Genomic DNA, 21,054 nt, shown 5'->3' with positions numbered 1-21,054 from the left:
AGAGGGGGACTGTGACAGGATATTTCGTTGGGAATCCAGGAGTGAGGCGAGTTAAGCGCTCCTCTACCTTGGTCGTGATGCTAGAGATGAGACGGGTAATGGTAGCTTCAATCATATGCTGGCACTGTGCAGTGACCTGCGCAGTGATGCGCTCTATGAGCCTGGCTTTCAAGTTTTGGGCGAAGTCCTGAAATTTGGCGTCTATGCCTATTGGTTCGAGTGGGCTCTCATCAGGCCTCCTTTTTTGGGGTAGGAGGTTGGGCGGGTTGGGCGGGTTGGGTGGGTGAAGGGGATGGGGGTGGTGGATAGGGAGATAGAGCAGAGGTGGCGGTAGAGAGGGCTGCTCTGAGCTGCTGCTTTACCTCTTTCCGCAGAGCCTTCACGTCGGGGTCCTGGGAGGTCCTGGTTTTCGTTCCGGCAGCCTTCGAGGCCCATGTTGTAGTAGACGGGAGGGTCGTTTGCAGCGGAGGAAGGTTGTCCTTGTTCGCTTGCAGAGGAGGAAAGTCGTTCTTGTTAGAGGGAATTGGCTTCTGGGGCGATAGGTTGCGTGGTTTCGCAGTGCAATTTCTTGCCTTGCACGAACCGGTGCCCGTGAGGTGCTGGCCTTTACAGATAGTGCAGGTCGGGATGCAGGAGGGCGCATCTTGCGGTTAATGCTTGTTTCCGCACCGCGGGCAGAGACCAGTCTTGGGTTGCGGGCACTCGTCATACCTATGGCCCGGCCGACGACAGTTCGTGCACGCGTCTGGACTTCCCCTGTACGGCGTGCATCTGTACACTACACTCATGAAGCGTATGGTATGGGGGACTGGTCCGTGCGCAAAAGGGATGAGTACGGAATGAGTCCTACCCATTCTGCGCTCACCTCAGCCGTGTCTCGAAGGCATAGCAAAATCTCCCCCATCTATTTTCTGTTATACAGCGGGAGCAACTTCTACGAGGCCATCCGGCAAGGGCACCACCGGTTCACTTGGTTCACTCCTGGTCTGTGACGCAGGTTTGTGGCGCGCCTTGTAGATGCTGCTGTGCGCAATATGAATAATATGAGTCGCGGTGCACCTGAGGTACGACGTTAGTGTTGTGCGTGGCGGAGTCGTCGTGGATTGGACGTGCAAACTGCTAGCCACGTGCTACCGCAACGCGGCTAACAAATCGGATTTCAGCAAGTACTCTCCGTGAGCTACGACCGAGAAGACTGCCGTGCCGTTGCCAGCAACCACGATGCACTGGGTGCTTTGAAGTATTCTACCTCGTGGCCAACGCCACTCGTCCTAACTGGTACTCGGATATTGCTGTAGAGGAACTGCGAAGAAATGATGAAGTTGCGTGTTTCGACGCCGATTCCCGATCAGATCTTGTCACCCTGTTCCGAAGACATCACAGACACATTCTTTAGACTTTTTATTTGTACTCATCTCATTTTTACATGTGTAGATGCAGATAACCTTTAAATTGATTTAAAAATTGATTTGAAATTAGTAGTTTCGTCTTTATCCGGCCTTTTCCGGCAGCCGCCGGGGTTGCTCAGTGGTTATGGCGCTCGGCTGCTGGCCCGAAAGACGCGTGTTCGATCCCGGCCGCGGCGGTCGAATTTTATTGCAGGCGAAATTCTAGAGGCCCGTGCACTGCGTGATGTCAGTTAAGGTTAAAGAACCCCAGGTGGCCGAAGTTTCCAGAGCAATTTATACTACGGCGTCGCTCAAAGCCTGAGTCACTTTAGGACGTTAAACCCATATAAACCAACCTGTAAGCCGCCGTTTTCTGGCGTGCAAATCTCATGCGAATGGGATGCTATAGGTTGAAGGCATAGTCAGCTGGACGAAAATTAGAATATGTCCGAATGGTGTAGTAAACTTGTAAACTGGCACCCCACGGCTCCTTCCGGATAAGAAAAAAAATGGTATGGTTTAACGTAGTTAAACCGAGTAGACTCGCAAAAGCATGTCTTTAGCCTGGTTGGCTATGTTTTTGCTTTGCTGGGTTGTCGGAACATCATCGACGATATTAGACTCCAGTTAAGCTTTGGTCGAGGTTAACCTGGTCTGATCTGTTCGCACCGCTGACGGAAGTTCACAAAGACGACGGCGTGCAATGCTAAGCGCGATAGAGTGTTGCAGTTATAGACGAGGTGTGATCGGCTGCGGCGACAGCATAGTGCTCTCGTGCAGTGTCCAGCGAAGCTGATCTGTTTTCGTCCCCCCGGGTTCGGAACCTAGAAGCGGCAACTTTTACTCTATTTGTCCAGCTTGCTCAAGGTCTTCCTCCCATTGGCTACAGCTACCGCGATGCTCCTGAAAACTTCCCCCCCAAATTCCTCCCATGAGCGGTGGCTTGTGCGATGATCCTCCGATCTTACCCGAGTTACTTCGAGGCTTAGCGTAGTTTTGTAGCGATAGCTACATTACGGTAGCATTTCGAGCCTTCAGCGTGGCTGCGCCGCCACGCTATCACGTGGTAGGTCACGTGGTGCGGAGCAGCTGCCGGCGGCGCGGCGCCGTGGCTGATCACGTGGTTCGTGATGTGGTTGCTCAAGTAACCAGCCACGTGGTGCGGAGCAGCTGCTGCTGCCGGCGGCGGGGCGCGCCGGCGAAACCGAGCTACCACAGCTGCCGTGTCAAGTGGGACGAAGATGAAGAAGGAACGCCCAGCAAACGGAGCGGCGAAAGACTGACTTCGCAATTCAACTGAGCAAGTTCCACTCGGGCAGCTATAGCTATCGCGTCACTCCAGGTTTAACCAGAGCTAAACCATCCCCAATTTTTTTTGTGAGCCACAACTTAGTGCTAAAATGCGGCCCGCCGAAAATGTGCGTTAGAAGAAAAAGCATCTTTGGAAGGCTAAAGAGGTGTCCGGAATGAGAAACCGGTAAGGCACACTTACTCCACGCATAACACCCATATTCCCGTGCCCCGTTTTCTTTTCGCAGGCGTTTTGTCTTCAAGCACTGCACCAACCAGTCCCACAAAAAAAAAGTTATTTCAAGCATGCTCACCTGCTCCATATAAATAGTGTATTTTAATTACATTAATAACAGAATTTACTGTACCACCGGCAGCACGCTTAGCACATATCGAATCTCTATGCAAGAAGTTATCTTTTCTCTGCTTCACACTGTTAAAATGTCAACCGTGTTTTGATACATTCAGTTTAAGAACAATATACTTCCCTTTATATCACTGTCACCTGTCATATTATATGGTATTGAATCTTGGGGACATATCTATGCGACATATTTAGAATTACTTTTCAAAATTCCAAAACGAGCAGTTAGGTTTGTATCATATGCTAGCTGCCATGCTCATACGTCGTATCTCTTCAAATCTTGAGATACTTCCCCTTCATCTAGTAATTCAACATAAAAGTGTTATAATGGTGCACCGTTCGATCACCAGCAACTATCCATTAACACCATCTCACTTTGTTTCCTCGCAATGTAGACCACGAGCGTCGCGGTAAATGACTTTCTAACTCCAATTAGCAAAAATGTGTATGGCAAAAAAAGTATTCTGTTTGTAGGCACTAGAGCCCGCAATGAAATCTCAATATAAATAAATCAAAATACTGACTTCTCTGCGCGGCTAAAGTCGTACTATTGCAACATGTGACCTTTTGCTCCTTTGAATGGGTGTCCCATGTCTGTCCTGTCTCCTGATTTAGTTTCCTGAACATTACGTACATGAATCTCAACTAGCCTACGAGCTAGGGATCCAGATGCTTGTAGCAATGTTGCTTGTGTTAATTTTGGTTGTGATTAAATAAAAAATGAAATGAAACACGAACGCTCGAGCGCTTGTCTTGCGCTGACATTGGCTCCGCTTCCGGAATATCAAGGCGTCGGCCGCCGGGTCTGAGACAATGCTAGGACGGACCGGCTCTCGCCACCGCCGCAAACACGCCGTGCTGCATATGGTCACGTGCCCAGCGCTCAGCGGCTCTGATGTCAGTGTAGGAGGCGCACTCGAGCGTTCGCGTAAGCATGCTGTCGGAGCTACCTGGGACATGTTTCAAGAAGCTATTGGAACATTTACCAGCGAGCCGCATTTCCTTTAGTAGCGAATTCATCCAAACAGCGATCAGTACTGGAGAAAGAATAAATAGTTTAGTTTAGTTTATGGGGGTTTAACGTCCCAAAGCATCGCAGGCTATGAGGGACGCCGTAGTGAAGGTCTCCGGAAATTTCGACCATCTGGGGTTCTTTAACGTGCACTGACATCGCACAGTACACGGGCCTCTAGAATTTCGCCTCCATCGAAATTCGACCACCGCAGCAGGGATCGAACTCGCGTCTTTTCGGTCGCAGCCGAGCGCCATAACCACTCAGCCACCGCGGCGGCCGAAAGAATAAATAATTAACTCATTCGATCATTAATGCTGCAGATCTAGAAAGCTCTTTCAAACGTGTTTAGTTGTAACACTCGTATTAATGAGTATTTTAGTCACACCTAAACAATTCTTATGAAGGCCTAATGGCGAGCTTTAGAGGTATCCTCAAAATCCCTCAAGTATGCGGAATGATTTAATGACCAAGTAATGGCCAAAGAATTAAAGGGGCCATGAAACTTATGGAACTGCTATAAATGCACCCATGATATGGGGTCGCACTGATCGTCCATGATGTGTACAAGCCGTAAAAAGTTAGCTGTAATTGACAAATCGTTTTTAAAGATTCTTATTACATGCAGTGCATAGTGGCGACGTCCGGTGTTCATTTCTCACGCGAACCCTGCCACACAACATGTGGCCGAGTGACGTCAGTCATGAAGGGGCTGTGATTAGCTCGCCGGGAGCTTCAAGGTCATTCGTACACAAAGGAGGCAACGCCACGGCGGGCCGCAGACAGCTGTGCGTCACTCCCTTCCAGTCTTCCCTCCATTGTCGTGCCGTGTACGGGACGAGCGGCAAAACAAGTCAACCTGGTCACAGCTGCTCAGCGTAATCCACGCCTGCAGCCTTTTTTTTTCCTGCCTTACACCGGTGCATGAGTTGACAGAAAGAAGGAAAGCGATATTTTTTAAACACCGATATGCCTTGAGCTGCATAAGCTAGATTGAAATCTTAGCAAGAGTGTGCTACATGAATCAGAAATTCACGGGCGATAAATGCGGAGGGAAGTGCATTAGCATGGGAGCTCCGATTTCGTGATCGGAGTTGTGTTGACGAAACAAGTTCATTCACAGCAATGACAATTTAGATATAACTCTGAAAAATTATTTCTTTCTGTGCTTTCCGTTTATTTGACTGCCATTCTGATTCTTGCAATTCCACTTCAAATTTTCTGAACTCCAATTCCAATTTCAACTCTTTAAATTCTGATACCAATTGCTATTCTTCCAATTCTGAGTCGAATTTTTCAATTCCGTTTCCAACTCCTATTTTCTCATTTCTTTTGTGGTTGTTTGACTCCTCCGCCCCTCGCAGCCGCTGTGTGCCATGCGCATTCATCCTCCTTTGTGACGTAACGGAACCTTCTAAGCTCTTCCTTTCTTCCAACCCTCGGTGCAAACCATTTCATGGGCCCTTTAATACGCCGGTATTTCTCTGCTCTCCGTGAGCAACGTTTCATCCAGTGGTCATTCTTCCCGTTTTTTTTTCGCCCACTGACGCACGCAACAAGCAAAAAAACGAGACGCCCACGTTAACTTTGCCCAGCTGAAACGTAGAGCCTGCGTGGCTTTAATAAGCACGTATTGTATGTAGCCTACCTCTACGTTCGTTTATTTTCTCAATAATTCGTAATGTCTTGCGTCGCATACGAAATAGTATACGTCATGCAATCATGCGCCAATTTGCAATGACATTCGTAGTCACAGCGTGCTAAGCCATGCATGCTTGCGATTGGCAGAGCTCAAAACCAACGGAGAATTTAGATTGCGAGTAAGGCAACACTGGGAACCTATTTGCTTCGTGCAAGCGGGTCCTGCAGTCCCTGAAGTGTGTCAGGAACGCTGTAGAACCGAAGACCGCATGTGGAAGAAGGCCGAGTACGCACATGAGCGTCAAACGCTCATACATATATATTTGCACATACATAACCAACGGTTCTGGACAAAAGCATTTTTGAGCGGGGAACAGTCCATGAACGCAAGTTTTTCTTATAACGTAAGATTTCGGTACAACAATCAAGTATACCCGCTGACCAACCGGCGAAAGTCTTGCATTTTTTTTTTTGCTATTCCCGTTTTTGCTATTGCCAAAAGCGTTCCCCGTGTGTTTTCTACGGCAGTCTGAACTGCTAGATGCGATCGTTGTAAGCACGGTAAAAGAAAGATTTTGTTACGCATCAGAAGAATGGGCCATTACGTTCCATGACCATTACCTTACATAACTGTATCTTACTATTTTTCAATATTCAATATTCTTGTCCGAAAAAGTTGGACATGAAACGCGTGTAAACCACTATGACGCGTATAAACGCGTATAAACCACTGCTTCATCGTGTTGACACAGGAAAAACGAAGCACCTATGCAGAATCTTCTGCGCCGAGTCGGACTGTGTCGCTCCTCCGACCTAGCGAAAACCGTTCGCGCCTCTCGTAACGCAGAGAAGCGGCCTGATCGGGAGAGCCTGCTGTGCACCTTCGGCCTGAGCACCAACGAGAACACTAAGTTTCCAGCGGACGGCATTTGCGACTACTTCTTCTTCGACTCTGCCTACTCCAACGGCAAGAACACCCTGGCTACCGCCTCTGGCAGCTTCGAACCGAACCTGCGACGCTTCCTGTCGGAGGTGTCCAAGTTCACAAAGACAGAGTTCGGCGTGGCTTTTTCATACAAGTAAGTCCATGACAACCATCGGTTACCTTTAAAACTCCTTTGCCTCCTCTGTTTCCTGGCCGAATAGGTTTTGATAAGCTTGGTAAATGCATTACGAGCCTCCGCGGCGGCCCCACCGCAAAATCAGTTCCTGATTCCGAGCATTGACAACATGTGCGTCACATGCGACCTATCGATCGATTACGCAGCAATGCACGTCTTTCACGATTCTCGGAGAACTGTGAGAAAAATATTCCAGGGTACATTCGAGTCATTCTTCGGTGACAAAGCCTCCACCACGAGGACATAAGCCAGTCGTGTGTGTGCAGACTATGTGAAGGTGGGACAAATCGAACGAAAGCTTCCATTCCTTTCACCCACATAAGAAATGAAAACGGGATGATGATGATCGTTGATTTTTATGGTGCAAGGGAATCTGTGGCGAAAGAGCGCCATGGCACGATATATTTACCTTTTCTCCATGTCGGTTCAAAGACCCAATTCCCAAGCATTTCACCCTAAATAAGCCGAGCACCAGGCTAGGGAAGCTTGTACCTATTGTGTGACCGGTGGGCACTCGGCGGCACTGCTGATCGAACCCCGCACCTCCCGCATGCGAGAGGTGCGGGGCTAAAGCTTATGGCTAAGGCATATGGGGTAAGGCATATTGGTACATTTTCTTGAAAGGCGCCACAGATGCCTGCCTTGGGAAAAATCACTTCATTTAATGCGATCAGCAGCTGAAAAGTGACGTTTTATGAGACTGGTGGAAACGAAAAGATCTTGTCTCATATTGCAAGACTGGAGCACTGTAATAAGGACCAAACGAGCATTTCAAATTTTATAATGCGATTTAAGATGGCACAAATTAAGGTGATGCGACAACCTGTGATAAAAATTTGCTGTTATAGGCATCTTCCACTTCATTATCGCAACGCGGTACAATATTGAGTATATGTTATCAAGAGCGTAGTGTAATTTAACAGGCATTTTTAGCATTTTATTCAAGTGTACGCGTTCTCTAGTGCGCACTTCGGCAAAAGGCAACGCTCTCCTCGCATCGCCTTTGAAGTGCTTTGAGCTTTTGTTACTGGATGGCGCCACACTGTTTTGCAGTTCTTGATTGACGCAGCAGCCGCGGTCCACTAAAACGTCACTGCACGGTAGCGCTTTTTGTTTTGCAACTGAAATAAACGCCACGCTATACTCAAACTATGTAATAACGTCTGGCGACCGGGACTATATTAGTTTATAGTGCAGCAATTCTGGCTTTGTGCAATCATTCTCTCTGCCAAACTCATCCAGCATCAGGATACACAGAAACTGACGCATGCATCCACTCATCGAAAAATTCAGCTCAAAAATATTCTTCCTGTATTTGGACTATGCTTTCTGATGGGTCGAAAGAAATTGGGTCCTTAAAATTCAGTGACCGATCCCTTTAAAATGCACGTCCAACGGCTCCGTCCGAGCAGTCTACGCTGCCAGCTTCCCTCAGAGTCTATATCTATACGCAGGTTTTCCCTCGGCCGGTTTTTTTTCTTTAAAGCAACGTTCTTTGCTACCCGCATATTCATTTTGATAGCCACCACAATATAAACGCCAAAGAAGAAATAAATACAAAGAGAAGAAATTTTAAATGGTAGTATTTAATGTGTAACACTTCTCGTTCCTGCGCGTACGAATGTGACCCCTAACTGCGTTACCATTCGAAAGAAGTGACGAAGAATAGTAAGCGCTCCGCAATGAGAACTCTCTCTCTCTCTCCCTCGGGCTGGGTACAGCTCTCGCAGCAGCGTGACGGACCATTTGAAGCAGAGGAACCCGACACGACTGGAAGTCTTCTGGAAAAAGAACGTCTACCATTTTGGAATCATCGACGTTCCAGTGTTTGGTGTTTTCGATGACGCTGGATTGCTTAGTTGCCTCCAGGTGGGTTGCAAACAACGGCGTACCATTCTTTAGCAGCGGACAAGCGGAATATCAGTCGAAAGCCCGCAGAGGAATTGACAGAATGGATTCAGAGCACTTGACCGGCGATACTTTGCAGCTAACGTACGTCGTGGTAAAGCGTGAGGAGTGCCGCCGAAGGGGAGCAGGGGAACGCGCCGACCAAGGGGAAAGGCTCTCAAAACAGCGTCGCGCGCGAGTGTTGGGTTTCTCGGCCTAAGCGAGTGAGGAATGGCTTGTTTTTGGAAGTCGGTCGGTCTGAAGCACGAGACGACGACAAGACTGCTCGGCTGGACCGGCGCTGTGCGTTTTTTTTTTCTGAACCATCTTGCTAGCTAGCCAGAGCGGCTAACAGCGACGCGTGTGTTTGATATTGTGTGCTTTTCTTTTGCACTGTGCCATCTTGCATCTGAAAGGTGGCGGGAAAGTCACATGTTGGCTGCTAAACAGTAATTTTTGGCGGAAATGCAAGGAGATGAGTGCGCGCGATGGAGAGCGATGGAGGTTGGTGTGGGGCAGCCGGACACATCGGTCGTGTGTGTGGCCGGTGGTGGTCCCGGGGCCGCGGAGTTGGAGACGCGACCTCCTTAAGCGGCGGCTGGACAGGTTGGCCGCGTGGTGGCCGACGGCGGTCCGGATTCGCGGGAGTTTGAAGTTTTGTTTTTATTTAAAGCGGAGAGGCCAAAATCTTTCGGTGTGCACATATTGCAATAACTTCTTGATGAAAGCCTTCCAAATGTAAACGTCAGAATACCTGCACACCTGTCTGAAGCTCACCAGTCGGGAAGTACGTCCCCCAGGTCACTCACGAGACCCGCCCTCTAGCGCTCCACGTCAACATCTGGACCCAACAACATCGACAAGAGAGAGGGAAAAATTCGTGACTCCTTTTCTGCACTCGCTCTGCTGTTAATTGTGATAATTGGTTTTTGAAGAAAGGAATTAGCGCAGTATCTGTCTCACATATTTCGGTGGACACCTCAACCACACCGTAAGGGAAGGTTTAAAGGAGGGAGTGAGAGAAGAAACAGAGAAAGAGATGCCGTAGTGGAGGGCTCCGGAATCATTTAGACCACCTGGGCGTCTTTATCGTGCACTGACATCGCACAGCACACGGTCGCCTTGGCGTTTCGCCTCCATCGAAACGCGGCCGCCGCGGTCGGGTTGGAACCCAGGCACTCCTGCTGAGTAGCCGAGCACCTTCAAACTTTGTTCGCTGTGTGGTTCTGCTAGGCGCCCCGAGAATCGTAAGCTCGGGCAAGGTCACTCTCTGTGGTCTGATCGTCATTCGCTTCTCACGTGTGACAAAGGGCCACCGAAAGAGAGACAGAAACAGCACCGCGATATGCTAGCGCAAAATCTAATAGACTTCGGCATAACACTTAACACGGAGAACAGCTGATCGATGTGTCTCGGGCTAGTATGACAGATTGCAGGGGATCGAAAATGTAGCTAGAGGAATCGCCGATTTAGGTCGGGAAAAGAAATCACGAAATTTTCTGGGTTACCCCTGCCACGGATACCACAGGACGCGACCAATTGGACGTTTTTGGTAGGGGCTTCAGCCTTCCAGTGAATGCATGAATACTGATAACTATGCTGGTGAGGAGAAACTGAAACTGCAGAAATTTCAGAAAATATATCCGGGTCGCACCTCTTGTTTAACGTATAAGCATTCAAAGACAAGGGGCGGAACCAGTGGTTGCGTGCCTGGTCTTCACAGCAAAAAAAAAAAAACAAATTATGGGCGAGCGAAGCTTTTAAGCGAGAATTTCATCATAAACGTAAATTTCTTACATATCATCAGGTTGCACCAGAAAAATAAATCTCAGGTCCCTCCTCGGGGCGGTTGTAGTCTTCTGCAATTTGTTGTCAAAAACGCATCCCATGGCAGTCTTAACTACTCGATGCAAGAGCAGGACAAACTTCAGAAGCTAGCTCTTGCATACGCATCGGAACCCTAGACCATTCTTATTAATATGCTGACAGAGCTATCTTACGGTATTCCAGATTTGCCTCACAAAAACGCACCCCATTGGTTTTTTATTATAGTCTTAACCGCTCGGTACGTGCGCAAGAAAACTTTAAAAGATTCTGCCACGCATTTTGAGGTTAAACCATTCTCATAAATATGTTCATAACAGTGTCTTACAATGTTCCACACTTGCCCCGCAATTAAAGCTGATGGCCAAGGAAGCTGGGCTTCAACGACATACAGAAATATAAACTAAGCTAACCTTTTACTTGGGAGCATTTTGTACCAATAATGAAAACTGAACATTTTCCTGCCTTCGCGATCATATTGCAGGTTTGAGCGATTTTTGTCACTCCCGTATTAGCGTCGGCGAGGATGTTTGAAGGCCAGCAGAAATGTACAAACCAACGTATTCGCTGCTGTAGCTATTGGAGTGCTTAAGCATTTCGAGTGGGTTCTGGGGCGGCTTAAGCTCATTTTCGCGCCACCAAAGTACACGGTTTGGTCGTGTTTCCAATTTCAGCAGTGTGTGTAATGAATTTTGCGCAATTAGTTTGCCTCGTCCCTAAGACTCTATGGTAATTCAAATAAAAAATGCAAAAGCTTACCTCAGCAGCAAAAAATAAGTAGTTGAGAACGGTGGAAGAGCTGTTCTTACTTTTGTGTTCACCTGCCTGCAACGCCTCTTTGTTTTAGTTACTCCAGAGTCATTCGCTAAGTCTTAGCCAGTTCTACTTACTACCACCTGCATATGTCTTGCACTTTAACACGATACCTGGTGTTCCCGGCTCCTTTATGTAAATTGAGTCTGTCAACGCGTCGTACTAGTCAAAAAATAGATTTTTGTATTACTCAAGAACACCGGTGTGGTGTCCGATTCTTCTAGAGAACCATTAGCTACAATTCTTTCCCTGTGCCATTAGGATATCAGGGCTAGCTCGTTCTAATCACTCAGTCACGAATAGCGTGTCAGTGGTCGAGGTGTGACGAAGTGGGAGAAAAATGTTTTAGTGCTGTCGAGCGACAAGTCCTTACAATGTTTCCATCTGAGCTTAGGTATTTTGTCTAGTAATGCAATTGAAATGTGATGTACCGAAACGAAAGCATGCAATGTCACCTATCTCAGGAGCCTGTCACTTGTTTGTGCAACGCCGCAGTAGGACGAAAGATGAGAACGAATGAAACATGTTCGTTCTCATTTCTCGACCAGTGGTGATGTACATAAGGCAACGTGGCACTAATATGTTGACGCTTTTGCAGCACAATAAGGTGGGCTGTTGGAAAGCACCAATGGCGCTAGTCATTGGCGGACTCTCCACTCTGAGCGCATGCCGCTCAGATCCGACGACACAAGCTCGCGGCATCTAAGGTGTAGTGCACTATTGTCCCCAACAACTGCTTCATGCTTTTTCTTCTGCGATGGCGCGCGCACAATAGTCCACCGAAAGCTAATATGAATCGCTGCTAGCATGGATTGGGTCGACAAGAAACGTGGTGCTCAGGGAGAGGCAGTTCTAACCTTTTCTTCGAATGTAGAAGGCGGTACAGTTGCAGACCGCGAGGCTAATTTATTGAACACACCTTGTATGGCGCCTTATCATTGTACTGGACGTTGTTCACAAATTTTTTCTTACATTCATTACACTGACAACAGTTGTTTAAATGTGAATGTTCAGTAAAAATGGTATGCTGCCCAAAGCAGCGCACGCTTTTTTTTTTTAAAAGGAGCCCAAATTTTCTCTTCGTACACCGTGCACCTCTGAACCTTAGCTTTTTTTCCCCTGAAAGTTGAAGTTACCACTGTCGACGAAATTGTATTTCGCCTCTGGAATATCGAAGCGAATGATTCGGCCCAGAAAAGTTTTGCCCATTGTATACACAGCCTCCCCGAAAGCAAGCCCCGGCGTATTCAGACTTCACGGAGGTGGTGCCCCTTCTTCTTTCCCCTCAACCGTCCGATCACGGACCCTGTAAACACAACCGCGTTTTTGCTGTAGCCATAAACACAGCTTTTGCTGCACGCAGTGATGGATTGCCGGAAAGAAAACACTTACTTTTATTTTCTTTTTCAGACAATGGCAGAGCTAGCCAAGATGCAGAGCGACTATGGCACAGCGTCCTACGTTGTAGTAGGCGCTGCAGTCCACAACAGGAAATTGACGAAATCTTTCCGTGAAATGCTGAGGTGAGCCAGTGGTGTAAATGCATGTAAATATGAAAATCTAAATATTCAAAGTAAAAATGTAAAAACAGCTGTTCTTAGCGAGGCAAAGTAAAACAGGCTACTTTTGTATAAATAATGGTCGCGATGTTTTTTTGGCGGGCCTAACAATTTCTTTGTGTTCTCTATAAATTAAGGGAAGATTATGTTGTAATGCTTGGGATTTATAGTCATTCCTTGTAACAATCATTCAACCTTCAGTGAAATGCTGAGGTGAGCCAGTGGTGTAAATGCATGTAAATATGAAAATCTAAATATTCAAAGTAAAAATGTAAAAACAGCTCTTCTTAGCTGAGGCAAAGTAAAACACGCTACTTTTGTATAAATAATTGTCGCAAGGCTTTTTTAGCGGGCCTATCTATTTCTTTGTATTCTCTATAAATTGTGGGAAAATTATGTTGTAATGCTTGCGATTTATAGTCATTCCTTGTAACAATCATTCAACCTTAGTGAAATGCTGAGGTGAGCCAGTGTTGTAAATGCATGTAAATATGATAATCTAAATATTCAAAGTAAAAATGTAAAAACAGCTCTTCTTAGCTGAGGCAAAGTAAAACACGCTACTTTTGTATAAATAATTGTCGCAAGGCTTTTTTAGCGGGCATAAATATTTCTTTGTATTCTCTATAAATTGTGGGAAAATTATGTTGTAATGCTTGCGATTTATAGTCATTCCTTATAACAATCATTCAACCTTCAGAGAAATGCTGAGGTGAGCCAGTGGTGTAAATGCATGTAAATATGAAAATCTAAATATTCAATGTAAAAATGTAAAAACAGCTGTTCTTAGCTGAGGCAAAGTAAAACACGCTATTTTTGTATAAATAATTGTCGCAAGGCTTTTTTAGCGGGCCTATCTATTTCTTTGTATTCTCTATAAATTGTGGGAAAATTATGTTGTAATGCTTGCGATTTATAGTCATTCCTTATAACAATCATTCAACCTTCAGTGAAATGCTGAGGTGAGCCAGTGGTGTAAATGCATGTAAATATGAAAATCTAAATATTCAAAGTAAAAATGTAAAAACAGCTCTTCTTAGCTGAGGCAAAGTAAAACACGCTACTTTTGTATAAATAATTGTCGCAAGGCTTTTTTAGCGGGCCTATCTATTTCTTTGTATTCTCTATAAATTGTGGGAAAATTATGTTGTAATGCTTGCGATTTATAGTCATTCCTTATAACAATCATTCAACCTTCAGTGAAATGCTGAGGTGAGCCAGTGGTGTAAATGCATGTAAATATGAAAATCTAAATATTCAAAGTAAAAATGTAAAAACAGCTCTTCTTAGCTGAGGCAAAGTAAAACACGCTACTTTTGTATAAATAATTGTCGCAAGGCTTTTTTAGCGGGCCTATCTATTTCTTTGTATTCTCTATAAATTGTGGGAAAATTATGTTGTAATGCTTGCGATTTATAGTCATTCCTTGTAACAATCATTCAACCTTAGTGAAATGCTAAGGTGAGCCAGTGTTGTAAATGCATGTAAATATGAAAATCTAAATATTCAAAGTAAAAATGTAAAAACAGCTCTTCTTAGCTGAGGCAAAGTAAAACACGCTACTTTTGTATAAATAATTGTCGCAAGGCTTTTTTAGCGGGCATACCTATTTCTTTGTATTCTCTATAAATTGTGTGAAAATTATGTTGTAATGCTTGCGATTTATAGTCATTATTTATAACAATCATTCAACCTTCAGTGAAATGCTGAGGTGAGCCAGTGGTGTAAATGCATGTAAATATGAAAATCTAAATATTCAATGTAAAAATGTAAAAACAGCTGTTCTTAGCTGAGGCAAAGTAAAACACGCTATTTTTGTATAAATAATTGTCGCAAGGCTTTTTTAGCGGGCCTATCTATTTCTTTGTATTCTCTATAAATTGTGGGAAAATTATGTTGTAATGCTTGCGATTTATAGTCATTCCTTATAACAATCATTCAACCTTCAGTGAAATGCTGAGGTGAGCCAGTGGTGTAAATGCATGTAAATATGAAAATCTAAATATTCAAAGTAAAAATGTAAAAACAGCTCTTCTTAGCTGAGGCAAAGTAAAACACGCTACTTTTGTATAAATAATTGTCGCAAGGCTTTTTTAGCGGGCCTATCTATTTCTTTGTATTCTCTATAAATTGTGGGAAAATTATGTTGTAATGCTTGCGATTTATAGTCATTCCTTATAACAATCATTCAACCTTCAGTGAAATGCTGAGGTGAGCCAGTGGTGTAAATGCATGTAAATATGAAAATCTAAATATTCAAAGTAAAAATGTAAAAACAGCTCTTCTTAGCTGAGGCAAAGTAAAACACGCTACTTTTGTATAAATAATTGTCGCAAGGCTTTTTTAGCGGGCCTATCTATTTCTTTGTATTCTCTATAAATTGTGGGAAAATTATGTTGTAATGCTTGCGATTTATAGTCATTCCTTGTAACAATCATTCAACCTTAGTGAAATGCTGAGGTGAGCCAGTGTTGTAAATGCATGTAAATATGAAAATCTAAATATTCAAAGTAAAAATGTAAAAACAGCTCTTCTTAGCTGAGGCAAAGTAAAACACGCTACTTTTGTATAAATAATTGTCGCAAGGCTTTTTTAGCGGGCATACCTATTTCTTTGTATTCTCTATAAATTGTGGGAAAATTATGTTGTAATGCTTGCGATTTATAGTCATTCCTTATAACAATCATTCAACCTTCAGTGAAATGCTGAGGTGAGCCAGTGGTGTAAATGCATGTAAATATGAAAATCTAAATATTCAATGTAAAAATGTAAAAACAGCTGTTCTTAGCTGAGGCAAAGTAAAACACGCTATTTTTGTATGAATAATTGTCGCAAGGCTTTTTTAGCGGGCCTATCTATTTCTTTGTATTCTCTATAAATTGTGGGAAAATTATGTTGTAATGCTTGCGATTTATAGTCATTTCTTATAACAATCATTCAACCTTCAGTGAAATGCTGAGGTGAGCCAGTGGTGTAAATGCATGTAAATATGAAAATCTAAATATTCAAAGTAAAAATGTAAAAACAGCTCTTCTTAGCTGAGGCAAAGTAAAACACGCTACTTTTGTATAAATAATTGTCGCAAGGCTTTTTTAGCGGGCATATCTATTTCTTTGTATTCTCTATAAATTGTGGGAAAATTATGTTGTAATGCTTGCGATTTATAGTCATTCCTTATAACAATCATTCAACCTTCAGTGAAATGCTGAGGTGAGCCAGTGGTGTAAATGCATGTAAATATGAAAATCTAAATATTCAAAGTAAAAATGTAAAAACACCTCTTCTTAGCTGAGGCAAAGTAAAACACGCTACTTTTGTATAAATAATTGTCGCAAGGCTTTTTTAGCGGGCCTATCTCTTTCTTTGTATTCTCTACAAATTGTGGGAAAATTATGTTGTAATGCTTGCGATTTATAGTCATTCCTTATAACAATCATTCAACCTTCAAATTTGACATAATTATCTGGTCCAATCTCATCCCAACCTTTTTAAGAATAATATTTAGAGTTCATTTGTAAGCATATGCATCAACTTTACATTGAAAATAGTCATTTCACAGCCAATTGGTCGCGGCCGTATACGTGATTTAATATACTCGACCTCATCCTCAGTTTTCTGCCAGGTAAGCACTTCCCACTGATACGTTTACCGGGGAGCTTAGTGACCATTCTATCGTTCATGGTTCTTTCCAGTGACATGTTTCCTATCCACCGGAAAAAATGAAGAAAAAATGACACTCCAAGACAAAGCGAACTTTTCAGAAGCTTACAATGCATTCGAAGAATTTTCTATCTGGCCCCTTCATGATTTCTCGGAACGTCTGGTATAAACTGATTACTTTTAAGGTACAAAATGTCGCAAGTCGATACTAAGATACATACGGATCCACTATCACTGTGAACAAAAAACATTCATCACCATGCTTCAATGCCATGGAAATCTCATTAATAAGCATTCATCGTATGGAATTTGTGTCGCACCTTTGGCTGTAATACAATCCTACTTTGAAATTAAGCACGTGTGCATGCATTAACGACCAAAGGTCATCGCTCTTACCAATAAGAAGTGGAGTACTGCTAGGAAATATTTTGTGTCCCCTTTTATTCAATACCTATATAAATTATATTGTCAATATCGACACCTCAGTTCAATTCGTGGTCCACGCTCACTGTAGAACCTTACTTATTTCTGAGCAATATCAGCCAACTAATCTCAAGGCACAACCACATCCTTAATAAACTGTCAACATGGACCACTGTAAATCAAATCAAAGCTAACACAATTGAATCCAAAGCTGTTGTCTTCCGTGTTAAGAATAAAGTATTTTATCCGCTGCATTCACTCATTTTTCAAGACCAGCACATAGAAATAGTTGAGGAACATAAAACTCTTGACGTATCCTTTTTTTTCCATCTTAAATTGATGCTCATATATCCCACATCTCTAAACATCTCTCTGCTGTCACCGGTGTAATCTCATGAGGCCTCACATTCCTTCCCATAACCTGTTAACTACAAATATATTATGCTCTATTCTTTTCTCACGTAAATTACTGTACTCCGGTATGGGCAACAACAATTGAAACAAATATGAAGAAACTTGTTGTGTTGCCAAGAAAAATTATTACTCTCATCGTAAAATTTCAAGCGACGTCGAGTAATAATCGTGCAATAGCGTCGCTCTATATGATTCGCGGGGACAATATCTGCGAATTTCGTTTGTTTCAAATATTGTACTTTTCTTCCACAGGTATGAGCAATTTCTTAGCACAACTTGCAGCTCTTGAGCATCGTACTACTATTGTCAACACTCGGTGTACAGGCACTTGGTCTCTACCACAGTTCAGAACCAATTGCAAACTACAATCTTTGGCTTATAATCTTGCATTTTTTCTTAACTTATATAAAGACGCTGCTGTATTTACTCCAGAAGAGTTGAGAAGTTACTTTGTGCAAATTTAATTTGTATCCCTCCATCTGTAATTACATCAGTTATTTTCTAAGCCTTTACGAACTGTTTAATATTGCTAAACCGTATCTATCGCATTTTTTATTGACATACCTTTCGTTCACTTCTTTCTGCTGTGTTATACTAATATATGCGTTCATAGATTTTTATTTTATGTCTACTTCTGTATTGTTCAAGAATTTTTCATTCGTTTCTGTTTGTTGCTGCCATATTATTTATTGTTTTATTTGGCCTTTGTCAAGCTGTTTTCACAGCTTTTAGTGCAGGCGACCATCTAGTTGCTGGAAAATAAATTTCATTTCACTTGAATTTGATTTTGAAATCCTGAACTAAAAGAAAAGGGTTTTTCGCTCTGGTAAACAAACAACGAATCGGTGCGCATAGGGAATTACTTCACGACTAACAGAGCTCAAATTTTTCGCTAACAAAGCAAACCGTGTTCGCTATTCACCGTTTCTACCAACCGTGATAAAATATTCTGGACCACAATTAGCCCAAATCGCTGAATTCGTGCTGCGCGATCTGCAGTACCACACGATTCCGGGCAGCCAAGCAACCGAAGAACTCAACCGTAGTTTCTGCTGTGTATTTACTATACAATCTGGATACGGCTTACCAGATTTTCGTCATTACAATCACGCAATCATGTCCGGTGTTACTTTTATTGCTACAGGGTTCTCGAAAATTATTTAATCACTAAAAGTTACATCTTCATCGGGTAGCGATGGCATCAGCTCTCAATTACTAAAAAAAAATGGCGATGACCTTCATCATTTTGAAATGAGTCGCGGTGGTTGCATTTCAATGGAAGCGAAATGCTAGAGGCCCGCGTAATCTGCGATGTTTTCTTGTGTATCATGTGAGGTATGTAAGGCCTGTGCAATGTCAGGGCAGAAAGAGAACTCCAGGTGGCCGAAACAGCCTGGAGCCTTCCACTACGGCGTCCCTCAAAACTTGAGTCGATTTTGGACGTTAAACTCTATAAAAAATAAACCTCATCACGTTGAAGCCTTGTACAACAAATGGTTAATGTGCATAAACACCAACAAAAGGTCGTTACTCTCTTTTCATTGGCAGCATTAGTGCGAACCATCAAAATATGTCCCATTTGGCTCTAAAATTTATATAGTAAGCTTGGCGCCAGCCTTTAGTCTACTCTTATTATTCTACTCTTAACTCATCTCCACACTTAATAAACATTACACACAAAGCCATTCTCACTGTTGGTTACCTTCATCGCAAGTGGTGGCTCGCCTCTCCATTGGTAAAAACGTTACCTTTCACATTTTTCTTGCATAAATTAGGATACACATGTTCAATTTTGGACCCGCAACAAACGAATGGCATCTAATCACTCAGCCACACTAACTTTTTTGTTATTCCTATTACTCTGGCGTCAACATATTTAAAACCTAAGTTAACCGCACTAATCGCACATCCAGACGTCACATCTTTAAGCTGTGCCTTTAAGAAATTTTATCATGCACCACTTGATATTTTTTTGTCATTTTGCATAGGTATAACCACCTATAAAGGCGCACTGGCCATTGCAGACCCCTCTACCTTGCCCCTCCGCAGACCACCACGCATCTTTGCTCGTTCTTCGTGAAAACTGCTTGGTACTGAAGCAGCCTGCCCGCAGACGCAGTGCACCGCTCCGGTCCGGTTCAACGCTGCTATCGAATCTCATTTCATTTGAACTCTCAGGCCATCATTCGTGTAATTCTCCTTTCTTGGCGCATTTGAGGTATTATTATTCTATAAATAAATACATTAGACGAACCAAAATTTTATTTGGTTCGCTCCATCATGGGGCCAACCGCATTGTTAACTGCATCCGGAACAACTTCTGAGGCCCGCGTGCTTCTGTCTGACGCAGTAAGTACGAGCCCGACCTTTTCATCTCCCTTGGCCACTACCAGTACGGGGACCATGAACGGGAGAGCTGCTACTCCATGCCTCCGACTGCAATCGGACGACCATTCCACGCGCACGGCTACCCCTATGACATCGTAAGTCAACACCGGCGTGATTCCGGAAGAGTTAAACGAGCGGAAGCGCCACATTTTTCTGAATGCTCTTTTTCCTCTGGTAGGATACGTAACATATTATTAAGCATAAATAATTGCGTAGGATTATCGGAGCTGAATGCATAATTTCTAATTTAATATTTTCTTCTGCAGTTTTGCATTAGGTTGCAAGACGCTGGCACACAAAAACTGCCATATAACCGCTGCTTTGTCGTTTTTGTTCATTCAAACTCGTATACGCTAAACTGCTCTAGAAGCCCGACCGGCAACAAATGAAAAAAAAAGCTGTTGTATTGCAGTTTTTGTATGCCTCACTCGGTCTGGTGCTCACTTGTGACGCCGCAGCCGTCTTTCAACTGCTGTAACCAAAATAAAAACTGCATGGAAAAATAAATTCAGTTATATGACATATACAAAGTGCAAGAGAGTGTAATCAGGTTATTCATGTTTACAAATGTCCAACGGTGCATTCTCTGTCGGGTCACATAAAACAGTAATGTCTTGCGATGAGTGCTGGGATTCTCTGTGATCCCCGGCGTTCAAATTATGCCCCTTGTTGTGAAAAGTTGCGCGAGTTATTCTGCGGCCCACTAAAGGCTCGCAACGGATTATGTGTGCACTTGTGCTTTCAAGGCGGTAGTCGTGGTGGTGGCTGTGGGAACGTACAGGCAGGATTAACCTCAGAGGGGCCTGTCGGCAATTGCTCCGCCTGAGTGGCTGATTTAAATTGTGTCTCTACCTCTATTTTATAAGGCCAGTGTCCTCTAAAAACTTCAAGAGTAATCATGACTCTGACAGCCGCTCAGTTCGGGAGCCTTGACGGCACACGATGCGAGAGACGTCGTCCCATAGAACGTTCAACCTCCTCAGGTTTTCCAGGCGTGCCTCACTCGCCTCTGCAACGTGAGGGTTTCGGTGCGTCGCATTAGCTCACCTAGCGCTGAACTCTGCAATGCTAGTATAAGTGTTGAACTGGTCAAACTTATCCCACTAGATACAATCACTGCCACAATTTCATGCCTCTCTCGTTTCCCCCTCCTTTCCGCCATTTGACCTGGAACCGCACCAGCTGCCTTGGTTTCGTAATTAGCTAAGTATCCTAGGGTGGTATTAGTTGTTGCTACAAAAATTTGTGACAGCGCTCAACTGTTGTTTTG

General features: G+C 43.8%; 1 protein-coding gene across 1 annotated transcript in view; it reads left to right on the top strand.

Moving 5' to 3' along the window:
* The window catches only part of LOC144129545 (uncharacterized), a 46,988-nt gene that overhangs the window by 12,325 nt on the left and 13,609 nt on the right, over positions 1-21,054 (top strand). Inside the window, exons 3-6 of the mRNA XM_077663692.1 lie at positions 6,543-6,774; positions 8,538-8,685; positions 12,751-12,863; positions 19,747-19,879. Of these exons, the coding sequence (XP_077519818.1) occupies positions 6,543-6,774; positions 8,538-8,685; positions 12,751-12,863; positions 19,747-19,879 (626 nt within the window). The remainder of the gene's footprint in view (positions 1-6,542; positions 6,775-8,537; positions 8,686-12,750; positions 12,864-19,746; positions 19,880-21,054) is intronic.

The sequence above is a fragment of the Amblyomma americanum genome, chromosome 4 (assembly GCF_052857255.1).
Source record: "Amblyomma americanum isolate KBUSLIRL-KWMA chromosome 4, ASM5285725v1, whole genome shotgun sequence".
Lineage (NCBI taxonomy): Eukaryota > Metazoa > Arthropoda > Arachnida > Ixodida > Ixodidae > Amblyomma > Amblyomma americanum.
Note: the sequence above shows the minus strand (reverse complement) of the source record. Positions and strands in the feature narration are given on the sequence as shown.